At 42.8% G+C, this 13,292-nt stretch overlaps 1 protein-coding gene across 2 annotated transcripts in view; it reads left to right on the forward strand.

Moving 5' to 3' along the window:
• TAF4B (TATA-box binding protein associated factor 4b) overlaps positions 1-13,292 on the forward strand; it is a 202,139-nt gene that overhangs the window by 54,543 nt on the left and 134,304 nt on the right. For both annotated transcript variants that reach the window (XM_029591165.1, XM_029591166.1), the window contains exons 7-8: positions 3,102-3,237; positions 11,118-11,223. In XM_029591165.1, the coding sequence (XP_029447025.1) occupies positions 3,102-3,237; positions 11,118-11,223 (242 nt within the window). The remainder of the gene's footprint in view (positions 1-3,101; positions 3,238-11,117; positions 11,224-13,292) is intronic.

Below are 13,292 nucleotides of genomic sequence, written 5' to 3' on the forward strand. Positions count from 1 at the left end.
TGAGAAGGCACACTTTCTGGTGATATCGAGCCTGGCCAGGCGGACAGATGGTATTTCGAGAAGGTTTCTATGTAGAGAACATAACTGCCTGCTGGGTTGGTAGATGCGGAGAAGTGAACAGAGCTATGTAGAGGAATCATTATGAATTAGGTTGTGTATGATAGATAAGACTTTATATTGTATTTTGTATTGAACTGGAAGTCAATGTAATGAGTGTAGAATTGGAGTTACATGATCTTTCCGAGAGGTACCCGTTAGAATACGTGTAGCCGTATTTTGAATTAGTTGTAAAGGGTGGAGTACGTTGTGAAGACCAAGATAGAGGGTATTAGAATAGTTTATACCTGTAAGAATAAGGGATTGTAGGATAGTGTGAAATTTGTTAGCAAATAGTAAGGGACAGAGATGTTTTACAACATGTAGACTGGTCTACGCCATTTGCTTTATGAAAAAGACTTTTTGACAGTTGTTCGTGCGCTCATTTTTCCGCACATTGATTACTGTAATGGACTTTATATTGGGTTACCGAAATGTCAAATTCAGCCTATTCAGTTATTATTGAATTCTGCTGCTAGGTTGGTATCCAACCTAAAGCGTTGTGATAGGATATCACCAGTGCTTTGTAAACTTAATTGGTTACCTGTGTGTGAACGGATTTCCTTTAAGATAGGGTTAACTGTTTTTAAACTTCGCATGTCTAACTCTCCATATTGGTTTAACGCCTTATTGAGAATTCACAAACCAGCTAGATGTTTGAGATCTTCACAGTTAAACAACCTCGAAGTTCCTTCTGTTCGTCAAGCTCGTCTGTTTAGTACTAGAGAAACTTCTTTTTCAATTGCGGCACCCTCTCAATGGAATTTGATCCCTTTGGATCTAAGATCTATGGATGATGTTAAAAAATTTAAAACTTCTTATAAAGAATTTCTCCTTGACCGTGTGTTTAAGTTGTAATGCATGGAACTGAATATTATCTGCTTCTGGCTAGAAGAGTAATGCAATGAAGTGAATGTTATCTGACTTCATATTTAAATGTGACAGTAATTTTTATTTTTTTCATTGCTATTATGATGATCTTATTTATTTTTGTTTTTGTCAAATTTGTTTGATTTTAGTTTCTGTGTATTTTTATGATTTTATTTTTTTAATATTATGTATGTAATTTTGTATATCGCTTAGGCCATTTGTGTTAAGCGATTAATACATTTCTTTAAATGAAATGAAAAAAAAAGTGGAGTTTGAAAAAATAATTTCTGATAGTGATTGAAATGTGATAGGACATGGTTAGACTTGAGTCCAGGGTTACCATGTTACGTGCTTTTGAGACGATAGGAATAGGCAAGTCATCTAGAAATAGGTGCAATGGGGGGGCTACAGGCAGAATGAGGAATTATTGAAAGATGAAGAATTTCTGTTTTGGAAGTGAGCAGATAAACGTTACCTGGGTAAATCCATTACCTGACTGAAATTTAACTGGATAAAAAGGGAGGGCGGGGGCATTTTGGGGGCATGGCTAAAATTTATCTGGCAAGCATTGATATATTCAGTATTAACCAGATAAACTTAGCCAGAGAAAATGCTGTCCTAAAGTTACCTGGGTAACTTCAGCCTGCTATAGTCAGCTGAACGCTTACCCTAGTATGTTTTGCTGAATATCCGGGTAAAGGACAACCCCCAAATTTGGGGAGCTGTGATCCACTCTGACTCTCTCCTCTTGAGTCTTGCTCAGGAAGGGGTGTCCCTAACAGGAGCTCACATTCGGCTGATGTAGTCCTCAAGATCGTTAGTGTAAAATCCTCCTCACCAGCATCCAGGTGTGGGATGGTCCCCAGGTGGAGGACTTTGCTTTTCCCTTCTTTGGGTTTCTTTGCAACCTCTTTCATGTTCCTTGCTGTGGAGGGCATGCTCATTAAGTTTAATCCCTACTTTAGTTGCCCCCAAAGGCTTTTGCACCATAAGTGTGCTGTGTGAGGTTTTTGTAGAGTTGCTGAAAGTAGGACACTTTTTGTGATTTATGAGACAAGTTCTCCCAAAGCCCTGTAGCAGTGATTTCACACCTATCCTATTAACTCCTTAGCCAGTAGGGTTTTCAGGATGCCCATAATGGATATGCATGAAATAAATTGGCATATATTTGGTTTCCAATATATGCAAATATGAGACCAATATGCCAACTTATCTCATTCGTATTCATCACAGATATATGAAAGCCAGGCTGGTTATGGGTGTAATAAGAACTTGTTTCGGCTCTACTGGCCTACGTAAGATAGATGCCCTCTCCTTTGGTAGGTCCTATGTGTCAGGGTACTAGATTACAAGGTCCCAAAGTACTTCTTTGTGCCCACATTAGTTCAGCTTTTCGTTTGGCAATTTCCTCCTTTTTAATCCAGAGTTGCACTCAGATGGGGCAGCACTGACGCTTCCAAAAAGCATCTTTGTACACTGCAGCCCTCCAGGCATTGTACCCTATCTTACAGCTTACTATATGTGAGTAAACCCAAGTATACCAGCTTTAACAGGTTGTAGTGCTCTCTGAATGAGCAGGCAGATCAGAAATTCCCACCCCAACTTGAGGAATTGGCTTTATGTAATAGGAACGAAGATTGTAGGTGGGAAGGAGAGAGAGAGAGAGATCTACTTCTCCCATCTGCGCAGACAGGCTTAGATGCAGAAGAAATGAAGATAGCCCGAAGCATAGCCAAAACTAGTTGGCAGCTGAGGAGTTTGAGCAAATGTAAAGCAATAGTGAGATGGACCCAGTCGTAGGTGCTTCATGGTGTCTTCTTTTTTTTTTGGCGTTCAGGGAAATGGGTTTAATGATGCAGCAAAAATAATCCATTTGAACTAAAGGTGAGATGCATCTGTGTCACACGGCATTAGAACTGTTTGGCCAAGCATATGTTGGTAGATCTAAATGTAAATAAACTGCTGAGTTTTGTTGTCATATTGCATGAAAAGTACTTTGAAGTTCTTTCACTTGCATCTGCAACAGTCATGCTGGACATGCGCGCGATTAGCATTTTTTTGGGATGAATAAACATGTCAATTGAACTTGTTTCTGTCCAGAATCTGCTTCAACAGATGTGGTGCAATATTTTTAGGTGGTTCAGAAGCCTGCAGGAGCAGTGAGAAATACAGTGACAGTCCTTCCACAGACCTCAGCTGTGACTGCCAACAAGCCCGAGGAAAGCAGAATGCCACTGAACACAGTCCTTCAGGCTAACCAGTTCCCACCAGGTAGGAATTGCATGCACCTTTTTTTTTTTTTTTTTTGCGGAGGTAAAGTAAGGTGGGAGACAGGATGGAAATGCAGTGGTTTGTTGTGTTTGGATTTGTGCAGTAGAATGGCTTTGGTAATGGACTGGAAGTATATAAGACAAGAGGGTGTATAACAAGTGCTCTTAAATTTGCGTCAATAAATTCATTGTCTGACTTTGGTCTCCAGTTTATTCTCTATAAAACAAGGTTCCAGCAGTTTGTGTTAAAATACATACCTGCTGGTATGCAGTGTTATTTCACAGGCTGGACAGAATGAGATTGCTGCAGGATGTCCTAGTCGTGTCTAATAAAAATTTTACAACTAGCCTAGTTTTGATTCTCCATTTTATTCATATAATCCAGCAATGAGAGTCCTATTGATTTGAAGCAGTTGGCATTCACACTGTCTAAAGTTCACCAGCCTCTATGGAAAACTGGTACCTTAAGGTGAAATATAAACTCCTTTTTCTTTACTTATTTTCTTTGGATTTTTAGCTTGCAGCTTTTCATAGGTAGCTTGACGAGTTATATCGAGGTACAGAAGGTATGTCCCTGTCCCCAGAAGGCTTGCACTCTGTTTTTTTTCACACGCTCTGTGTCAGGGAGGACGACCTCTGGTCCCGGAGTGCTGCAAACTGGTCTGGTTTTCAAGATAGCCAAGCTGTGTGCACATGGACTCTGTTCTTGTGTCAAATGCGTGCACATATGTCTCATGAATATTCATTGTAGAAATCCTGAGAGCCAGACTAGTTTATCACCCCTGCTCTGATGGAGTTGACCAGGGCCAGTCTGGCCTGATGGATGACGCGGAACAATCTGGAGAAGGGGGTGCCTTTCGAGGTCCCGTAGTGGGTGGTGGTCACCACTGATGCAAGTCTTTGGGGCTGGGAGACAGTTTGTCTGGGCAGGTCTGCTCAGGGCCTTTGGTCGATGTCGGAATAGACATGGTCCATCAAACGCCTGGAGCTGAGAGCGGTGCACCGAGGTCTGGAGCAGTTTGTACCCTTGGTTCACGATCGGTGCAAGTTTTCTCGGACAATTCGACCACGGTGGCTTACATGAACTGCCGGGGAGAACCAAGAGTCCCACGGTAGCACAGGAGGCTCAGCTGCTGTTCGAGTGGGCAGAGCTTCATCTCGAAGGAATCGCCGCCTCCCATGTCGCAGGAGTCTACAACATCCAGGCGGATTACCTCAGCTGGCAGCAGTTGGATCCGGAGAAGTGGGAATTCTCTCAGAGGACCTGGGAGCTTCTCTGCTAACGGTGGGGAACCCCGCAGTTCGATCTCATGGCAACGAGTCTCAATAACAAGACGCAAAGCTTCTTCAGCCGCTGGAGGGAGTCCCGGGCGGTGGGGCTCGATGCCCTCTTGTGTCCGTGGCCGACCGGAATCCTTCTGTACATCTTTCCTCCGTGGCTGCTGATAGCAAAGGACTCAGGCATGTAGAGGGCCACGCGGGGTCAGTGATTCTGGTGGCTCCGAAATGGCCTCACCGTCCATGGTTCGCGGATCTGGTGCATCTGGCAGTGGACAAACCGCTACACCTGACCCATTTACCGGATCTCCTGCGTCAGGGTCCTATATTTTCCGATCGGGAGGATTGCTTTTGTCTCCCTGCCTGGTTTTTGAGAGGCGATTGTGCGTGAGGGGGTTTTCAGAACCAGTAATTACCACGCTGCTCCAAGCGAGGCGCCCTGCTACCTCTTTAGCCTATTCCAGGGTATGGAAGATGTTTGAGACCTGGTGTGGACAACAGGGATTGGACCCTCTTCAGGTGTCTGTGTCCCATATTTTGTCTTTTTTGCAGGTGGGTTTATCCAAAGGATTAGCCCATAGTTCCCTTCGGGTCCAGGTTTCCGCTTTGGGTTGTCTCAGAGGGAGAGTCCAGGGGAAGGCCTTGGCATCCCATCCGGATGTGGTGCGTTTTCTATGAGGAGTCAAACATCTCCGGCCACCTCTGCGTCACATTTGTCCAGAATGGAATCTTAATCTCGTGCTATGTGTCCTTTGCGAGGAGCCGTTCGAGCCTCTGAATTGGTTATCTTTGAAGATCCTGACTATGAAGACGGTCTTTTTGGTAGCTATCTGTTCGGCTAGAAGGATTTTGGAATTGCAGGTGCTTTCGTGCCGTGATCCATTTCTCCAGATATCGTCCGATACAGTGTCCTTGCATATGGTACCTTCGTTTCTTCCTAAGGTGGTGTCTGTTTTTCATGTAAACCAATCAGTGGAGTTGCTCGGGATCCCTTGATGGGATGAGAACTTCACCTTTTGGTTGTGAGACGGGTGGTATTACGTTACTTGAAAGCCACTAACGCTTTTCGTCGTTCTGATCATTTATTCATCCTGTTCGGGGGAGCAAAAAAGGGCGAAAAGGCGACTAAGGCTTCTTTGTCTCGTTGGTTGAAAGAGACGATCTCTGCAGCTTATGTATCAAAAGGAAGAGCGGTTACAGTGGGTCTTAGAGCACATTCGACTCGAGCTCAGGTGCCGTCCTGGGCTGAGTGTTAGCTGGTGTCTCCCCAAGAGATCTGTAGAGCCGCGGTGTGGTCTTCATTGCACACTTTTACCAAGCATTACCATTTGGATGTGCGGGCCCCGGAGGCAGCCCCCTTTTGGAGAGAGTGTTCTTCGAGTGGGTCTTTCGGGTTCCTGCCCAATGTAAGAGGGCTTTGGTACATCCCACTTGTCTGGACTGATCTGCGTATGTTCAGGAAAGGAAAATTGGTTCTTACCTGTGAATCTTCGTTCCTGTAATACAACAGATCAGTCCAGAGACCCGCCTTGAGGATCTCTGCCGAAAGACTGTTTGGTCTACTGCTGTACTTATTTGCAAAGCAGATTTTCCATTTTTTGGCTTCAGTTTCTAGGTTTAGCGTTTTCTGCATGATTATCTAGTTGGTCAGGGGTATCCATGTTGGGAGCCTTGTTCGCTCTTTATTTTTCTTATCTTGGCTTGGGTATCAATTAATACTGAGGGACTGCAGGTGGCACTCTCGTATATGTGGCAGTGCCCAAAGTTTTGTTCTCTACCTCCATCTGCTGGTAGGGATGAATAAAACCTGCTTGTCTGGACTGATCTGTAGTATTACAGGAACGAAAATTAGCAGGTAAGAACCAATTTTCCTTTAGCAATAATTTTATTCAAATTACTGAAGGTATTAATGCAAATTTGAATGTACTGTTGGTAGCAACTTCACTAAGTTGCAGAAACAGCTGCTAAAAAAAAACAACCCCTCCAATATTCCACTTAGCTATTAAAAGCAGCAACTGCATAGTCTCAGACATCAGGTATGCTGCGAAGCATGCTCCCAGTTATATAGTGCTACATTCTACATGGTAGCAACGGCACTAGTAGTACAGAAGTCCTCAAGAGCACTCAGCAGGGTTTATGACTGCCTCTGTGGAGAATATACAAGAGTTCTTGTTATGTACTTCACTGCTGTTATGGAACTAAATTCTCTTCAAAAACTATACAAAGCTGTTATTGTGTAATCTGCTCTGAATTATACCTAGGAAGTAGCGGAATATAAGAGCCATTAAATAAGTAAATAAATGAAAATGTTGGGACTCTGTGCCTGGTTGTAAATACAAACCTCGGTTGTATTAGCCAAGCATCTTCCAAAACATAATTTGAAATACATTAAAACACCTGCAAACAAACACATACAATACCAAATATAGAAATATAATTTAAAATGAACCACAAATCACATTAATACATTTGTTTGAGGCCATCGTATATCAAATACGAGTGTGTAAATATCTCATGCACTAGAGGATACACAAACTTTGTATTAACTACCTAAATGGTATAATGCTCAACAGATTTAATCATAAGTCTCTGCCCTTTTTTTCAAAAGTCTGTTTGTTTTTTTTTTTTTGGCATGTAAAAGAGTTGTTGAGAAAGATAAACACTTTATTTATTTATTTAAAAACTTTTTTATACCGGCATTCGTAGGACACATCATGTCGGTTTACAAAAAACTGAGAAGGAAAGGAAATTACAATGAACAGGGGAGGGGGTAACTGGGTGAATACACAAGTATAAGAGAGTATAGTTAAAAAGCAGCGATACAACTATTTGCATTCGATTAGGATTAGATATGCAAATGAACTAATATACAATGTTACATGGCATGTGCATTTGATACATTTAGCATATGGAACTTATTTACAGTGCAACATGGCATGTGCACTTGATATACAGGGATGGTTGCGGGGAGGGGGGTCAGGGGGGAAGGGGGCAGGGGGGGTGGGGAGGGTTCTGTGGTGGTTGATGAGGATAAGGTAAGAGGATATAGGGTAGGGTGGGATTGAGGTGAATCAAGGAAAATTCTGTTAGGATTGGGTGGAATTGGGGTATGCCTGTTTGAAGAGCCATGTCTTGATTCCTTTTTTGAAATGGCTCAGGGACGGTTCTAAGCGGAGATTGACGGGTAGGGAGTTCCAGAGGGTAGGGCCCGCAATGGAGAAGGCTCTATCCCTAGTGGCGGTGAGGTGCCCAATTTTAAGCGAGGGGGTTTGGAGAGTGCCCGCAAGGGAGTTTCTAGTGGGGCGGTTAGCTTGACGGAATTGTGGCATGTCTTCAAGCCAGGGTGAATTGTTGTTGTGTAGTGTGTTGTGGAGAATGGTAAGTGTTTTATATTGGGAACGGAAGGTGATGGGGAGCCAATGGAGGTCTTGGAGTATGGGAGTGATGTGGTCAGTTTTTCTAGTGTTTGTTAAAATTCTTGCCATGGCATTTTGGAGGATTTGGAGTGGTTTAATGGTAGAGGAAGGGAGTCCTAAGAGGAGGGAGTTGCAATAGTCGAGTTTGGTAAGTATGGTGGTTTGCATAACCGTGCGGAAGTCATGGGCGTGGAGAAGGGGCTTCAGTTTTTTGAGGATTTGTAGTTTGTAGAAGCCCCCTTTCAGAAGAGATTTAATGTGAGATTTGAAGCAGAGTTGATTGTCTAGGGTTACTCCTAAATCTCTGACACTGGGCGGTAGTGTGTGAGATTGTGAGGCGTTGAGGATCATTTGGTGGATTGAGTTGAGGGGTTGGTTAGCTAGGATGAGGATTTCGGTTTTCGAGGTGTTAAGTGCGAGATGGAGATTGGAGAAGAGAGAATTAATGGATGTCAAGCATGTTTCCCAGTATTGTAGGGTTTCGCTGATGGATTTTTGAATTGGAATAAGTATTTGTACGTCGTCAGCGTACAGGAAGAATTTTAGTCCAAGTTTAGAGAGGAGGTGGCAGAGAGGGAGTAAGTATATATTGAAGAGGGTGGAGGATAGAGAGGAGCCTTGGGGTACCCCTTGTGTGAGGTTAGGGTTACATTTGTGCTACACTTAACTGTGTAGCACAAATGCCATAAGGTTTCATAAACCGTAAAAACCAGCCTGACACGAATTGTGTTTCGGTGCTTCTTCAGGGACTGTTAAACCAATTGATTCTGTATTACATTTGCAGAATAAGTTCGCTTCATAAATAGCAACTTTCTCAAATGAAAACATGGTTCTGTAACGTTTGGAGCTTGCATCTTCTCGGCGTAGCTTGATGGTACCCTGTTAGAGTCCAAGCTAGAGCGAGAGAACATTGTAGAAATCTCATCTTTGTGAGACTTTCCTCACTCCAAAAGATGTCATATCTTCACTGAGGTGTTCTGTGCAGTTCATACGTCTCACTCTGCATGTAAAACTGGCCCCTAAACTGTAAACTACCACCAACACCTCACCTCAAGCTCTTAACTGTCCCTCCTATCGAGAGATAAATAGTTGACTACTATGAGGGCCTTATAAACAGGCTCTCTCTCTTCTCCCTCTCCCCTCACTTTGTGAGCTACGAAATAGAAGTATCGTGGGGTGCAAAACGTTTACTGCAACACTGCTTATGCAAAGTGCTATGTTACCACGCGGTGCGGTAATTCTAAAAGTCACCCTAAACACGCCCCTTTCTCTTACCATGGGTGCTATGCACGCGATATTATAGCATTTTGATGAATCTAGGGGTTAGCTTGTAAGCCCTCTGGGGACAGAAAAATGCCTACAGTACCTGAAGTGACAAAATAGCAGAAAGTAAAAATCTAAATAAATAAATGCATTTAGGAAAATTAGGAAGAACATTGCCAAGAAATGGGGAAAAAAAAGGACATCTTTCTTGAATCAGTATCCAGCCCCTTCTAATCTATCTTGTTTAAGCTTGACAAGACCAATGCTACAGGCCATGGGAAGGCTGTTAGGTGCAACATGTAAAAGAAGCTTAAAGATGGGACCTAATCTGAGTAATGTACATCAGTAACTGTCTTGTATTAGAAAAAACCTCTTGAGAGTGAGAAAAAAATCAATTAAACACACAAATACAATTATTTCTCACTAAGTATGGGACTTATGGGACAAGTTTGCTTTTTGAATTCCAGCAACCGTCATAATGCACTAGGTTCCAGAGCTTATACCAAGTAACCCGTAAGAGCTAAAAGCTTCTATGTGCATGAGGTTATAATCATTGGTTGCTTTGGAATATTTTGTCTCTTGTGGGCTTATAAGTTAGAAAAGTACTTAACTTAATTTTCAATGAGTGCCGCTGAATGCCAGACGCTATCAAAGCCCCTGCTTTGACAGGAAGGATCTTTAAAATAAGCACTGATCGTTTTCAACTCTTCTGAAGAAGCCGCACACCTTTCACTTATGGTTGTAAAAATCTTTCACATCTACAAGCCTGCTGTACCCTTGATGAAGGAAGATATTCCGAAACTCTGCAGCGTCGGGGGTATTTGTCAGCGAGCTACTGAAAAGATTACCTGAAAGGAAACCATCGGCAGGACTTTAATTTAACAGCCCTATTCGGGAGATACAACCGCGGACCTGCAAGGAATCCATTCAGCATGGTGTTAAGCGGCATCCAGCGGCATTTCATACTGAGAACGTGGCATTCAGCGGCACTCATATTGAAAATTAAGTTAAGTACTTTTCTAACTTATAAGCCCACAAGAGACAAAATATTCCAAAGCAACCAATGATTATAACCTCATGCACATAGAGGCTTTTAGCTCTTACGGGTTACTTGGTATAAGCTCTGGAACCTAGTGCATTATGACGGTTGCTGGAATTCACAAAGCAAACTTGTCCCATAAGTCCCATACTTAGTGCGAAATAATTGTATTTGTGCATCAGTAACTGTCAGCAGATGAGCACAGTTTTGAACAGTGGGTGCTTTTCTTGCATTGTGACCCATGGGTACTATTTCATTGTAATCCCTTAATATCATATTTAAAATATTAGTTACATTCCTAAAGTTGCCCCATTATGAAAGATTGACCCTGAGATTTCAGGAACCTGGTCCAAAGCTTCTGTGTTGGAGGTCTGGAGCAGTTTGGACATAGGCAGGGCACCATGATCACATGTCCACAAGTCCTTTTGTGCACGCAGAAGTTGGTAGTCATGCTGGAGGCGCCCTCATTTTGCCATGGGGTGGGGGGGGGGAGACAAATTGTATATAGCAGCCTGGCCATTAGATCATTTCCTTGGGGCCTAGGCAGGCAGGGCAATCCACTTTCTGGGCTGACATCTCTGCTAGGACTGAGAATACTTAGCACCCAACTTGTTTGGCACACCATTGGCTTTTCAACACAATCGCTGGCTGAACCAGGACTGCCCTGAAGAGTATAAAATACATTTAAATTAAAATAAAATTACCTTGCTAGCTTATCCTCAAGTCGCCTCTTCTTTTGAAGGCAAATAAGTGCTAGTTAGGGGGCGAGCAAGAGATACTTTAAGGCAAGTTGCGACAATTTTTTTTTCTTGTAGACCCTGTACAGAATAAGCAGTCCTTTCAAACGTATTTGTTTTCTTTTATGCCATATTCCTTTTATTTTAGCTTCCATTCTGAAACAAATTACCGTGCCAGGAAACAAAATTCTGTCGCTTCGAGTATCCACAGCCGAGAAGAATAAAATACAAGTGAATGGAACAGCATCCTTCAGGTAAAAAAAAAAAAATAGGTGTGCGTGTGAGTCAGTCTCTCTCTCTCTCTCTCTCTCTTTTTCTCTTTTTTTTCTTTCTCTTTTTTTTTCTTTCTCTTTTTCTCTCTATATCTCTTGTATCAAAACAAAGTCTAAACCTTAGCAAGTGCCTTAGCAGAATGAGCAGACATATATACTGATGCCTGAATCTAAATATCTATTTTTGCACAACTCTGCTCATTTTTTTCCACTTTTCTCTTAATAGAAAATAAAGTTGTTGCCCTGAAAATGTTTATCTGAGAATAGCACACCACTCGAGTCTTGAGTTTGATTGAGTTAATATTTTCCCCCATCAATTTCCCCCATCTCTTCTTTCGGGCTCCTGACACAGAGCTTTCACGTACTAACACTTAGCCTCAGGAGTCTTCGTTTCGTAGCTGCCGGAGTTTCTACTCCCTCCCTCCCCCCAGCCACAGCTCTGGCTGTGACTGAGCAACACACATTGTGATTCCCTCTGGCACAGGGGCTCTTGGGAACTAGTTGGAGCTGATGCTGTTGAACCATGAATAAGATTCACATCTTACAGAAGGCATGAATTCTGCCTCCAAAATGGCTCCCACTTGCTGCCTAACAGAGGCTTGAAATTGGACCTGGGTCTCTGTACAACAGCACACAAGGCTGCCAATGGGCCATCACTTGGCCCTTGATGGCATTATTAAGAATAACTTCAGACATGTTTATTTGTGTTTCTTGGGTGAGTAGGTTTGTTGCAGGGAGGGGAAGACTTGCAATACATTTCCCCACCTCTCCCCCAACAAAAATAAACTGGTGCATCTGTCATCTTGGGGCAGACCTGCCTGCTGTTGAGCATCATGAGAACCCTTTTGGCTGAGAGCTGACTTCTCTTTCTCTCCTGTATCGTTACCAAACTGGTTTCACTGGTTGCCTGATGTGAGCTTGTAAAATCTGTAGCTGTGACTATTTTCTCCTCCAATGAAGAAATCCCTCCAGGAAAAGGCCAGATTTTCTGAAGGGCTTTGTTTGCAGCCATCTGCCTGCTAACATACCTGTAGGGGAAAACACAGCTACACTTTCTGTACAGTCTGTCAATCTTCAGAACTACAGTGGACTCTGTTTCTATAGCCTGACCTGAATTTGAGTTGTTGACTTGTAGGAAGAGAGATGAAAACGAATAATAAACCAACTTTCTTAAGCTGTGCCTAAGCTTTGAATCCATTATGAACATAAGACCCAAAATATTATACTAACGTTGAGCACATTGAATCTGTTTTGGCATATGTTGTTCATTTTTGCTTTTGGGAAGAAATGTGGTTTGACCAGTGAGTCAGGAATGCTGCTGAGATTCAGGGAGTTCAGATCCTGCGCTCTGTCTCTGTAATCTGTAGCTTCATCCAGCTGTATTTGATTTGCTGCCTTTATTATTCCTTCTCCTCTTCCCCTTGTGAAGCTATCAAAAATGTTGCCTGTGCCTACATCTGGGCCTGTTTACATTAGAGTAAAGTTATATTAAAAAGTTCTCACTAGGATGTGATGAAGATGTTTGTTTGCACTTTTTAAAGTATTGCTGGTCCTTGTAGAGCTCCCTTCTCCATCAACAAGCAGGTATGAGTTGACCATTATACGTGGGTGACATCATCTGAAGACGCCAACATGGACCCAGCCCTCATCGCTCAGTAAAGACTTTACAGAGCATGTGCAGGAGTTCCTGCGCATGCACATTGTCTCATGAGGCCCTCAGTCTTTTGTCGTCAGAGCTGCCACATGGAAGAATTCCAGTCTCTTTAAACTTTTTTCAGCTTTTGGCCTTGCCTTTTTGCTGCCTCATTACTACTTCTTATTTTTGCTGCCACCTTGGCAGCCCTTCCAACAGATCTTTTCAGTTAGTTTATTTAAATAATTTTAAAAAATGCATAGTGAAGTCCAAGGCCAAGCACAGTGATTAAAGGCCTGTATCTGTGGGCACTAGATGTCCATTACGGATATGCAAGCCATCTTCTATCACTGCTTGGTCCTGACTCCTCCATCTGCTACAGCTGTGGTCTGATGTTCCTTCGGGCATAGCAGCATTG

Source organism: Rhinatrema bivittatum, chromosome 2, assembly GCF_901001135.1.
Source record: "Rhinatrema bivittatum chromosome 2, aRhiBiv1.1, whole genome shotgun sequence".
NCBI lineage: Eukaryota > Metazoa > Chordata > Amphibia > Gymnophiona > Rhinatrematidae > Rhinatrema > Rhinatrema bivittatum.